The sequence below is a fragment of the Lathyrus oleraceus genome, chromosome 5, assembly GCF_024323335.1.
Source record: "Lathyrus oleraceus cultivar Zhongwan6 chromosome 5, CAAS_Psat_ZW6_1.0, whole genome shotgun sequence".
Classification (NCBI taxonomy): domain Eukaryota; kingdom Viridiplantae; phylum Streptophyta; class Magnoliopsida; order Fabales; family Fabaceae; genus Lathyrus; species Lathyrus oleraceus.
In genome coordinates, this window is record NC_066583.1 from 521617454 (window position 1) to 521630439 (window position 12986).

At 33.3% G+C, this 12986-nt stretch overlaps 1 protein-coding gene across 10 annotated transcripts in view; it reads left to right on the forward strand.

The window, feature by feature from the left end:
• The window catches only part of LOC127086001 (uncharacterized), a 51891-nt gene extending 39282 nt beyond the window's left edge, over positions 1 to 12609 (forward strand). For 5 of the 10 annotated variants that reach the window (XM_051026615.1, XM_051026619.1, XM_051026623.1 and 2 more), the window contains 2 exons: positions 11900 to 12175; positions 12245 to 12609. In XM_051026615.1, coding sequence (XP_050882572.1) covers positions 11900 to 12175; positions 12245 to 12415 — 447 coding nt within the window. In that variant the 3' untranslated portion in view covers positions 12416 to 12609. Of the gene's footprint in view, positions 1 to 11601 lie in introns of all 10 variants that reach the window. The other 5 variants (XM_051026617.1, XM_051026618.1, XM_051026621.1 and 2 more) reach the window with 4 other exon arrangements.
• Positions 12610 to 12986: the final 377 nt, after the last annotated feature.

Consider the following 12986-nt stretch of genomic DNA (forward strand, 5'->3'; position numbering starts at 1 on the left):
GATGCTCTTGAATTTTCTAGCCTTTGCCTCTTTGTAGGAACAATTCCTCTTGCCTCTTTAAGCTTGTGCAGTTGTCTCTTCTCTTGATCAACCTGGTAGAGTTGCATCCCCATCTCATCTTTCTTAGCTTGAGTTTGGTAGTTTTCCGCTTGCAACTGTTGATAATTCTCAATGGGTATCATGATAGGCTCATCATAATCCAACTGAGAAAGTTGTTTGTAGAATGGTTCTTCTCTCTCAAAAGGTAACATGAGCACCTCAACCCTTTTCTTGATTCATGCAACATATGGATGTAAAGCCACATTCTCTTTTGGTCCAAAGAATGCTTTACCCTTCTTATGGATTTTCCGCCAAGATGTCTTCACTCTTTTCAACAACTCGGGTTTCTCCTTCTTAGCAAAGCAAACTGAAGTTTCTATCTCTCATTCATTGGGCTCACCTCTCAAAGCAAATCCCAACTGACGGATAGCCAATACAGGATTATAGTTGATACACCCTTTCGTCCCCATGAGAGGAACATTGGAGAACTCCCCACAACTAGTGATCATCTCAGTAACATGCATACCATTAGCCCATGTTATATCAAACGAAGTCAAATCCATCACCCTTTTGGACCATTTCAAAGTACCTCGTGTTTCTACGAATGGTCCTTTTATAGGAAGATGAATCAAGAACCATTTGTAAAGAAAATGTAGACAACAAAACCACGGCTCCTCTCTTTCCATGTTGGGAGTGAATAGCATAATAAGTATCAGCGAGAATAGTAGGAACAGGGTTCCTTCCTATAAAGATGCAAATAGCAGCTAGACCAATCAAATTCTCCACATCGGGAAATAATACAGCTCCATACACCATCATAGCTAGCGATCTATTAAAAATCACCTAACTTCCACCACAGACACCATTCTTCTTCACACTTCAATGCTCCTTAACTTCTCCTATACCCAAATAAAGGGTATTTGCGATCAGCTGAAAATCTGGATCTTCAGGAACACTCACAAACAGAACCTCCTCTTTGATAGGAATTCTGAGAAGAGAAGAATACTCCTCCAACGTTGGAGCCAACTGGTAATCTTGGAAGGTGAAGCATCGTAGCTCAGGGTCATAGAATTGCAGCAACATGTTAATAGCTTGGTCATCAATCCCAGAATGCAGAAAGAACATGATGTTCCCATACTCACTTGCGAATGCCTCAACATTTCTGTCAACCACTCTCTTACTCAACCCTCGCAGCCTAGATAAGTCAAATGGATAAAAGGTGTAGGTGGTCTTGTTTATGAGGAGTCTCGTGCATGTATCTTTGTTGTTTGACATCTTAAGAGTTAACAAGAACTTTGAATTTCCTAGAAATGATATGTGTATGCATGGTTAGATTCTTTTTTATACAAAAAATAAAATGAATGTTATGTATGTGTATGTCACACAAGCAAGTGGGATCAAGGTTGATGGACACTGAAGTTCTGTTGTCTGTGTCTTGAAATAACCAGATATCATAGGACCAAAAGTTCGATGTCAACTGAGAAATACCACGGAACCAAGTACCAAAATTTTGTAGCATGTACATGTTCAAGAATTCTCACCCCACTCATAGGTAAAACCTGGTTAGGGTAAGGTCGAAAGGTCCACAGATTCATCGGTCTGTGTGAAAGTACTATCATAGTAGAAGCATAGTGTGCATAACGATAGCATCCCACATCGAAAACCTCATATGTGTGTAGCTCACATGACCGCACTAAATAGATCTTCCCCTGAATAGTCGTCATGTCTCTACTCTATTCGTAGGTTTCCTAAGTGACATCTATTGCCTGGGTACAGGGCCTTTTACCTCATAGTATTACCCACCCACCAAGAAAACAACAGCAAAACAACAGTGTATATAACCGGGTATCCCAGATGCAGATGCATGCAAACATATATACAACAGTGATAGAAAATAAAGCAATGACCAGATAAACACCCAAAGAAACAAAACAAACAAGTGCTAGGATTGACTCGCTTAGGGCAATTGCCTCAGTCCCCAACAGAGTCGCCAGCTGTCGCGGTGGGAAAATTCTGAGTGTAAGCTATTGATTAACCTAACTCGATTGAAATAGATTCGCCACCGAAATTTTATTTATTCCAAAAGTAAAACGGAAAAATATCGAGAAACCCCTAAAGAAAACTAGGCACGAAAGTCGGTTACGCAAGGGGAATGTATTAGTACCCCTCACGTCCGTAGTACTCTATGGTATCCACATAAGTTTGTCTGTTCTAAGGGTGTCTAAATTTAAAGCTTAAAAGCTAAGGGGGAATGCAATGCATATTAGAAAGTTGATTTATTTACAAAGAAAAATAAAAGGTTTTTATTAATGTGCCTGACGTGATTGTGAACCTTTGTGCCTACGTACCCCCTTAGTGAGGGATCAAGGCATTTGTAGTTCACCTTAAAAGTTGGTTTGTTTGTGTTTTTTAGGCGGATAATGTTACATTCACACTCTACCATTTTGACGACTTATCGCCCGATATTTGTGGACTTACACATCGCATTGCACGGAATGGAAATAACATATCCTTTGTTAAGAAAAAGGTTTGCAAAAGAAAAAGGGCCAAGAGACCGAAAAGAGTTTGATTTGGTTTGTATTTTTATTTATAGATAGTGATGACTTAATCCCAATGCAGGGACACTCTTCCTTCTCTACTTTTATGAAAAAAGATTTGAGAATTGGTCCATAATAAAAAGGCTATGAATAAGAAAAATAACGGTAAACGGAATGTACTGCTTCGTCCTCCTATTACTTAAGTCTCGTAACATGTGAACCAACTCGTTTATGGCTTAGTGTTTTGAATTTGATTTAGAAAAAGAAGGTCTAATTCAAAAGAAAGAGGAAAAGACTAAGGGGAGACTACACAAAGCCCTGGTGCTGTCATGCAATAATGGCCCTTAAAGTCGAGGATTGGGGAGACTAAGCAAAACCCTAATATTAGCATGTATGGATAGAATCCTAATGTCTAATGACTTATCTTGCACAAGATGAAGCCAAATCCTAAGGGATCATGGAAAATAAAGAATAAGGAAGTAAGCAAGGATAAATAACATGCATGTTATGATCAAGCAACAAAGCAACTCACAAAGAGGATGCATAAGATTGCCACAAGATGTAATGCACACGAAGCAATACTCAAGTAATCTATGCAAAGCAAAAAAAAACTAATGTATGATCAAATATCCATGTGACAAGGCAATGACAAGCCCAAAGTCAGTAAAATATCACAAAGGATGCCAAATGATCAAAGCACAAAACAAACACAATTCACACAAGTGAAAGATATCATCGCACAAAGGAATCATGTATCAAAGGTCAAACAAGGAAGGTATGATCACTAAAGGATAAAAAAAAACAAGAGAAGGCAGTATCTAAGACATACCAACAAGTATCAATCATTGAACACCATTCAACAAATGAAATAGTCCTCAAGATACAAAACTAACTAGCGAAATTATCAAACAAAGCTCAAAGGAAGCAAACATGTAATGCAAGCAAGAAGGAAGGACAAAGATGAAAGAGTGCAAGATTCACATACACTTGAAAACATACTTCAAATATCAATCCAAATATGGATCCTTAACTCTAAAGGTCTCACCATCAAAGAGGAATGAAAACAAAGTGGGAGGAGGAGAAATGTTGCTTCCAAAAGTCATCAAAATGGATTTGTAATTGAATGCAAGCCATAGAATCATAGATGTTATACCTTAAAGTTACAATGAATTTAGAAGTCAGTAGCAAAAACACAAGGTTTAATTCAATATGGATGAAAGGTATTTGGCAAAGGAATGCATCAAAACAATCTCTTAACCTTAATCACATATGAATGAAAATAAAGCAACAAAGACAAACATAACAAACACAAGTTAGGGAGCTTAAATGGATCAACCAAATTGATCTTAAGTCCCTAAACATGTCATGAGAATAAGATAAGGAAATGAGAATCAAATCCTTAATGGTTTGCATCAATGCATTCCATGTATCTCACAAAATCCACAAATAAGCATAAGAAAGAAACACATTCGAAGAGAAAGATCAAGGTGATCAAATAAAGTCAAATGCCTCTCAGTCTTTTAGAAGACTATCCTTGAGCTTATCATTCTTATAAGCATCAATGGAGTCAAGGTCAAAGCAAAAGTTGGCTCAAAAGATCAAAAGGATAAGAAACTAGGGTTTACAAACCACACAAACTTATATGCTTAAGGTAAAAACTAAATGATCAACTTAAAATTTCCAACAATTGAAAATAAGTTGTCACCTCCAAATTATCACAACATACCCAAAAATAAGCCTTAAATTATGTCTACAAGCTTCAAAATGAAGTTGGGTCCAATTACACTAGGCAAAAGGGATGTTCATGATCAAAAAACCAAAGAAAATAGAAAAATAGAATATAAAATCCAAACAAAAATATTTACAGGAGTTCAAACCTCTAACAAATCAAAGGCATATACTTGCTCAAGCCAAAAGATCAAGGAAGCACCAAAACAAAAAGAAAAGTTGAAACTAGCTCACAAACTAGTCTAAAAAGACCTTTGAACAAAATAAACTTGAACAAGGCACAAAAACAAAATCAAAAAATCTACAAAATAACAAATATTAACTTAACATCTTACCGAAGCTAGAATTTTTTTTTGTGAATTTTTATGACCAATGGAAATGGAGGAATTACATTGAAACTTCATGTAGAAACCATAAAACCTCAAAAAAAAACCATTTAAATCTTGTCAAATTTTGAAAACAAAGTAAAACTAAAAATAAATTTGGTCGAAGACCACCAAAAATTCAAGAAAACTTAACGAAACATGAAAATATTTTTTTTGAGATTTTTAGGGTTCATAAATTGGCCAGAAATAATTAAATACACAAGCTATATAAAAGAAATAACAAAATAAACATATTTTAACAATTAAAATACCAAAAATAGCAAACTAAATGGAAAAAAAAAATCATATATAAAAAGTAGACACAAATACCTTTCAAAACATATTTGTTTTGTATTTTTTTGATAATTAAAAATATTTTTAATAAAATAAACAAGTAAGAGAAAATAAATGAAAATGAATAACTAAAAAGAAATGTTTGGTCAAATAAATCCACATGGTCTTCCGTGTCAGCCAATGAAAACAAACTCAATCATTGGATGCTAGAGGACAAAACCAAGGTGAGCTAGTCAAAACACGCCATGTGGCCATGCAACATGAAAAAATCTTCAAAAACACTACCAAAATCGTGTTTCACAATTTTCCACCAGGTCAACTTTGAATCTATTTTTCTCCTTCTTTTCTTGATGAAATAAAAAGTTGTAAGGACCAAAGTTGTAGATCTCAGAGAGATCTACAACTTTGGTTTAGAAATTTTTTTCAAAGGGATGAAAGATGAGAGAGAAATCTGGGAGAGAAGTTGGCTAAAAATCATTTTTCACTTGAAATCATGGTTCACGATTTTCACTCAAGTAACTTCACTTACATTTTTCTCCTTCATCTCTTGATGAAATAAAAAATTGTAAACACCAAAGTTATAGATCTCAGAGAGATCTACAACTTTAGTTTAGAATTTTTTTTAAATGATGAAAGATGAGAGAGAAATATGGGTGAGAAGTTGGCTAAAAATCATTTTCATCAAATAACTTCCAATCCAGAAATCAGAGAATCAAGTAAGAATCAATGGAAAGTTTCAACATGAAAAATGTTCTAAACATCATCAAGAATACACACAATAATTTGCAGATTTTTAAATGTCATGATTAGGTTTTTGCAAGCTTATCAAGTGGAGAAAGAGTCCACTGTCCTCTTGTGCTTCCAAAACCAAAAGAAACCCAGAAACTCTTGTAAAATCTTCTTCCTTGAACTCAAATAAAGAGTTTTGATGTTGAGAAATTCTGGAGAAAAAGCTTGATTCAAGAGGGAGAAAGATAAGACCAATTTGGTAATTTTTTGTGAAAGAGGAAGAGAGAGCTTGTGTGTTGTGAAATGGACGACTTGCCTTTCTTATATAGGCCCCCAAAGTGAGGGTAGAAGAGTCAGTGCAAGCAAAGAGACGTTGGAGGGCATAAATGGAAGATAAGACTAAAAATCAACTTGTTAAGCAAGGTTGTGTTTTGCTCACATTTGGCTATGGGGTTTGTGCATTTTGGACACCTCATAAATGCAGTAGTACATGGGAAAAAGATGATACACGTTAGTGGAGTGTGGAGAGAGAAACATCAAAGTTACCATTTTTGGCAAAAATGAGGTTTTAATTGCAAAATTGGCCAAAATGGTTGCGTGGGTGCAAATAGAAGACAAGATACTATCATTCACGACCCAAATAGGTTATGGGATTGATTTGAGTCAAAAAGAATGGCTACATTTTGAGAAAATGGAGTATATGCAAAACTAGGTTTTAGTAAATTCACAAAAACCATCCCTTGGCCTCATGGCCATAACTTTCTCAATTTTGAGAGTTAGCTCAAGTTCTTGCACATTTTAGAAATGAATTGAGATTCCCTACACCTTTCACGTTGGGAGAAATTTTTGATTTGAAACTTTTAAAGTCCCAAAAAGTGTCCTAGAAAATGGATGAGTGGTGAAAATGACCCATAATTCTCAAAAGTGACCTATAATGTCTTGCTCCACAAGTCTCAAAATAAGCATTTTTTGGACATGGGACCACATTGAAAAACTTGTAGGTATTCTTACCATATTTCCAGGAATATAAAGTTTTCAAATTTCCAATAAAAAATGAGGAAGTTATGAATTTTACAAAATCAACACTATGGAGTAACTTTTATACTTAGAAAAATTTTCACTTCACCAAGTTACTTCATGAACAAGTTAGCTTCCAAAACCACATTTCCCTTGAGTTTCTTCCATCAAAATCCATATGATGTTGAAAAATGATTTTTGACTTCAACTTTGACCAAAAGTCCACTTGGTCAATAGTTGACTTTTGTTGACTTTTGCCTCAAATAATCAAATAATCAAGAATAAGCCACTGAACATCAAATGATACCAACCAAAGGTCCATGATTCAAATGAGGATGCCCTAGTACACATAAAAGCCATTGATAACCAAGTTGCTCAAGAAATTTGTTAGAAACAGCCTTTGACCAACAATTGACTTTTTCACTAATCAGGTCAAAATTCAACAATCATCGAATGCAATGCTTTGAGAAGTCTTGTGATGAATCCAATGGTCATACTTGATACCTTGGACCATCAATTGAACAAAGAAACCAAGTCTTGATGAAAATTCAACTCAATTCTTGAAAGGGGCCAAAACCCTAATTCCTGATCAAAAGGCTTAGGGGACAAGTAACTTGAAGCCACACCCTGATTCCTCAGAGATTCTTCTCTTGGGGAATTCAGAAATCCAATGATCTTGAATCAATAAGGTACTCATGATCACAAGCTCTAGAAAACTTTCATCTTCAACTGATGATCACAAGCTCTAGGAATCCTTGATCCCGCCCACAAGTACTAATGTAAATGCAATGTATGAGAAGCAATAAGCATATGATGGTTGAAAACTAAGTGAGAAAATTTTGGGGTGCAACGCCCATCTGGTGTAAGCTTCCATGGCTATGCTGTTCTTCTTACCCATTTATGCTCTTCCTTGAGGATAAATTTCTCCCAAAGCCTTGATAATCTTCTTGAGTAACTCTGGATCATCAACCCCTTCATGTAAAACAAAACCTTCTACACTCTTAGAATTAGGTTTATCTACCATGGGGTATCCAAACTGTCGCAGTGCCAACCTCGGGTTGTAGTTGAATCCCCCTTTTGTACCAAGAAGAGGTACATTAGGGAAGTCACCATAGTTGAGGATGAGTTTGACGTTGTCGTAGACTCGAGAGTACCAGGAAATATCTTCGGCATTCAAGGACATGATCCTCTAGGACCACTTCAAATTGTCTTTGTTTTCAATGAAACGACCTTTGCTGGGTAAATGCGAAATGAATCATTTATACATCAAAGGGGTACAGCAGATGATGGTTCCCTTCTTCTTCTAAGTCCTTGCATGGATGGAGTAGTAAGTATCAACAAGAATAATAGGAACGGGATTCTGAGTTAAGAAAATATGAATAGCAGCCAGATCCACGAATTCTTCCATGTTCAAAAACAGTATGATCTCATACATAAGTAGAGCTAGAATGACGTTGAAAGGTGTCCAACTCTCATCATCAACAAAGGTAGTAGCTTTATCCACTAGAAACTTTGAGGTAAAACCATGGGTTCCACCTTTAGGCTTTAGGTCCAACTCCACTTCCTTCTTCCCTACGTGGAGGGCTTCAACAAGGACTTGATATTTGGGGAGTTCCTTAGTGCAGACATAGGGCACTCGGTTCTTGATCCCAATACCCAGAATATGTGAATACTCTTTCAACATGGGTGTCAACTGATAATCTTGAAAAGTGAAGCATATCAACGGAGGGTCGTAGAATTGCACCAGAGTGTGCACATCAATGGTATTGATATATCTTTATTTATGAATTTTAGTTTTAATCAATTATTAATTATAAGATTACTATAATATTATCATTAAAATTAATATTTTAAATTATTATCTTTACAAAAAAATTATTTCAAAGGGAATACTTGTTATGAAAAGGAATGACTACTAATTTATTTGGAGAAATATTTTATCATCTTTGATTAAACCAACAATTTAATAGTAAACCAAAAATATTGTAACTTCTTCAATTCAGTTAACTACATAAGCATGTCAGCCTACTTGCAAACATGTGAGCTTAACAAGCATGCAAGTCTCTTCACACTATTTAAGTGTTTATTGTGAGACTATTTTATTTATTGTTAGCTATGTAGTGAAATCCTAGGAGTTGGAAGCAGAAGATTCATAAGCTTATGGTAAACAACATGACTCATGATTCACAATATACAAAATCCAAGAATATTGACTCCACCTACTTCTTAGCCGATTACATAGGATAGGGTTTCCTCTATCCGATAGAACTTTGATTTTGTAAAATTTAGAAAATATATTTTTTTTTGCTTTGCCTCTTTTTGAAACAAAATTGTTAAAAAAAATATTTCCAAATATTTTATTTGAAGAAGAGCCCCCATCATTCATTAGTGAATTTTCCACACCACTTTTTACGAATCATCTACAAATATATTATTATAACTTAAGAAATAAAAATAAAAACTTATTAGGAGTAGTCAGATATACAGATAAATTTAAAAACATAGATAATGATAACTTTTTAAATATTGATTTATTGATAAAAAAAATGTTTGATAGTAGACACCACTAAAAATTTATATGACAATAATATAATAAGAATTTTAAAATAGTGCAGTAATATAACTCTTCCATTAATGGTTTATAAATTAAAGTTAATAAAATTTTATTTCATATCAATAATGTTTTAATAATAGTGTTTTAATAAGGATTAGATATGTTTATTTTATTAACGATGGAAAATAAATATTAAATGAAAATATTATGATAATTTAGTTATTAATTCATTTTGTAACAATTAATTGAAATACATCGACAGTGTAAAATAATTTTATACCGTCAGTTAATCATGGTTGTCGGATATTAAAAAAAATTTGACTTTTATTTTAAAAATTTATAAAATAATACAAACGGGTGATGGTGATAAACCGACACTATAAATTTTTTTATATTAACAATGCATAATAATTAATTATTTTTTAATTTAAATGTTAAATATTATCATTTTTATTTTTGTTATAAAATTCGTCATAAGTCTCAATATCCTTTAGATCGACATTGATATATATCTTTTAAGGAGACTAAACATCTAAGTATATTATATTATCTTTTGAATATGAATATTTAAATTTGTTATATTTTTTCTTTTATTTTTTTTCCTTTTTGCTTAACGGTTAATCTTATGTAGTTACCTAAACCACCATCACATTTACAACCAAATCTTTATAATTAATTTATATCTTTTAAATAATAATGTGAATAATAAAAATGTATTAAAAATACACAAAACAAATATTTATAGTTGATTTTTTTTATAAATTAACATCATCAATATAACCTGCTATATTTCAAATATAATATTTATTATGAGATGGAACGAGTACTTGGAGCATTATTTCATCATAAAATCTCTGTCCTTATATTATTACTAATTCAAACCCTTCAATCTTTTGGTTTTTACCATCACATAACTTCTGCACCTTATAATATTTGATTAGAATAAACAAAAAATGCTGTAACTTCTTCTCAATTGACTCACGTGAACATCTTAAACATGCAAGTCTCTTCCTAAGACTATTTTGTATTTATTGTTGGCTATGTAGTAGTAAATGAATTTTTTTTATTTTCATTACTATTTCTTATTTGTTAAATAATAAAAATTAAATATTAAAAATTAAATGGGTCTTATTTCTTGCACAAAATACAAGAACCTAGGATGTGGACTCCACATACTACTTCTGAGCACAGACTACATAGCATAGGTTTCCTCTATCCCAACACTATTATTATATTACATGTATATTTGAATAATATTCTAATTCAATTAATTGGACATTTTATCACACTAACTCATTGAATTTATAAAATTAAAAGAAACTAATCATTTTTTTAAAAACTCAAAAAACACACCTAAAAGATCTTAGAAAAAAATAAATGTTAGTAAATAAACTGTATTTAGATGTATGAACTTATAAATTATAAATTTTAAAAAATAGTCTTCACAACTAAAATCTCAATATCTTGGTTATTTATTCATTTTCTTTTTATTCACTTATAAATAATGTAAAAGATATAAATTATAATTAAAAGAAATAATTTTGCCAAATAAAGTCTTAAAGTCCTATTATTTGTACTTTTTCTTCTCATTCAGCTATTAATAGGCCAACTCAATTCCACTTCAATGCATCTTTTACACTAAAATAGTTTTTCAACAATAACAGAGCAGAAAAGAAATGACACACAAAGATGTTTTGTTTCTCCTACCTTTTCTCCTGCTCTTGTTGATTGTAAGTTACTGCATGCTTTTATCTCTTAAATTTATATTTTTCATCAGCTAAATATCGTAATCTATCATTTTTCATTATCTATATTTGCATTCATCGCATTCACTCATAATCAATTTTCTTTTATTTTTATTTCAAATTTTGTATCCATATGCTATAATGATTATCTCTTAATTGTGCAATAAAATATGTCACATTTTTTAATCAAATCTACCATCTAAATATCACTCAATAATATCCCTTCATTCAATTGTATTGTAGAATGGGCAAGGAAGCTCTGCTCGATATATGAAACTTGAGCAAGAGAATGTAGAAGAAAAACACGCTGATCAGCCTTACCTTGATGGTTGGCTCAAAAATCCATTGAAGAATCAAAAATTCACCCATGACTCTAACCAAGTTTATCTTGATGGATGGTTGAAAGATACCCGATCTGAGAGAGCGAAATCCATCTCTGACTCCAACCAAGTTTACCTTGATGGATGGTTGAAAGATACCCGAACTGAGAAAGAAAAATATTCCCCTGATTCCAACCAAGTATACCTTGATGGATGGTTAAAAGATACTCGAGCTGAAAAAACAAAACCAATCGCAGAGAAAGCTAAGTCTACCTCTGACTCCAACCAAGTTTATCTTGATGGATGGTTGAAAGATACCCGAGCAGAGAAAGCAAAATCCACCTCTGACTCCAACCAAGTTTACCTTGATGGATGGTTGAAAGATATTCGAGCTGAGAAAGTAAAATCTACTGATGACTCCAACCAAGTTTATCTTGATGGATGGTTGAAAGACATCAGATCTGAGAAAGCAAAGTCCACGCCTAACTCCAACCAAGTTTACCTTGATGGATGGTTGAAAGATACCCGATCAGAAAAAGAAAAATCCACCTCAAACTCCAACCAAGTTTACCTTGATGGATGGTTGAAAGATGCCCGAGCTGAGAAAGTCAAATCCACCTCTGACTCCAACCAAGTTTATCTTGATGGTTGGTTGAAAGATACCCGAGCAAAGCAAACAAAATCCACCCCTGACTCCAACCAAGTTTACCTTGATGGATGGTTGAAAGATACCCGATCTGAGAAAACAAAATCCTCATCTGACTCCAAACAAGTTTATCTTGATGGTTGGTTGAAAGATACCCGAGTTGAGAAAATAAAATCTCCCTCTGACACCAAGCAAGTTTACCTTGACGGATGGTTGAAAGATATCCGAGCTGAGAAAGCAAAATCCACATCTGACTCCAACCAAGTCTACCTTGATGGATGGTTGAAAGATATCCGAGCTGAGAAAGCAAAATCCACATCTGACTCCAACCAAGCTTATCTTGATGGATGGTTGAAAGATATTCGAGCTGAGAAAGCGAAATCCGCCCCTGACTCCAAACAAGTTTACCTTGATGGATGGTTAAAAGATACTCGAAACTAGTTCATATCTTTGTTTGCCAATGTCTATGTCATTCAAAAAACTTATGTTTTTAACTTCTATGTACCGCAAGATCTTATTTCTATGTACTAGGTAAGGTCTCGTTTATGTGCTTAATGAGCTATTGTTACTATGAACTAGATGTTTGTCTTTTAAAATAAACCTTAATTTAATTCGATAAAGATTGAGTTGGTGTCTCTTTAGTTTTTCAAACCTTAGAGGTGAAGTTATGTTTTATTAATTCAACATGTTTACTCTTAAAATAAATAAAGGAATAGAGATATCAAACTCTCATACATTTGAGAAGATGAGATGTCAAGACTCTTGAAACCTTATAATACAATTATTCTAGTATTATATATTAAGTGTGATTTATGTGTTCAAATTCTATTCTGTAAAGAATCAGTTTTTATCATTATCTAATCATAAAAATAAATATCTATTAATCTCACTTTATCCTCGTCTAAGATCGGACTAAAACACCAAAAAGGATTACAAGGAAATATATATGCCATAGAATAAAGGATTATATGTATTAAAAACATGACCTGTCAAACTCCACCTTACACAAATC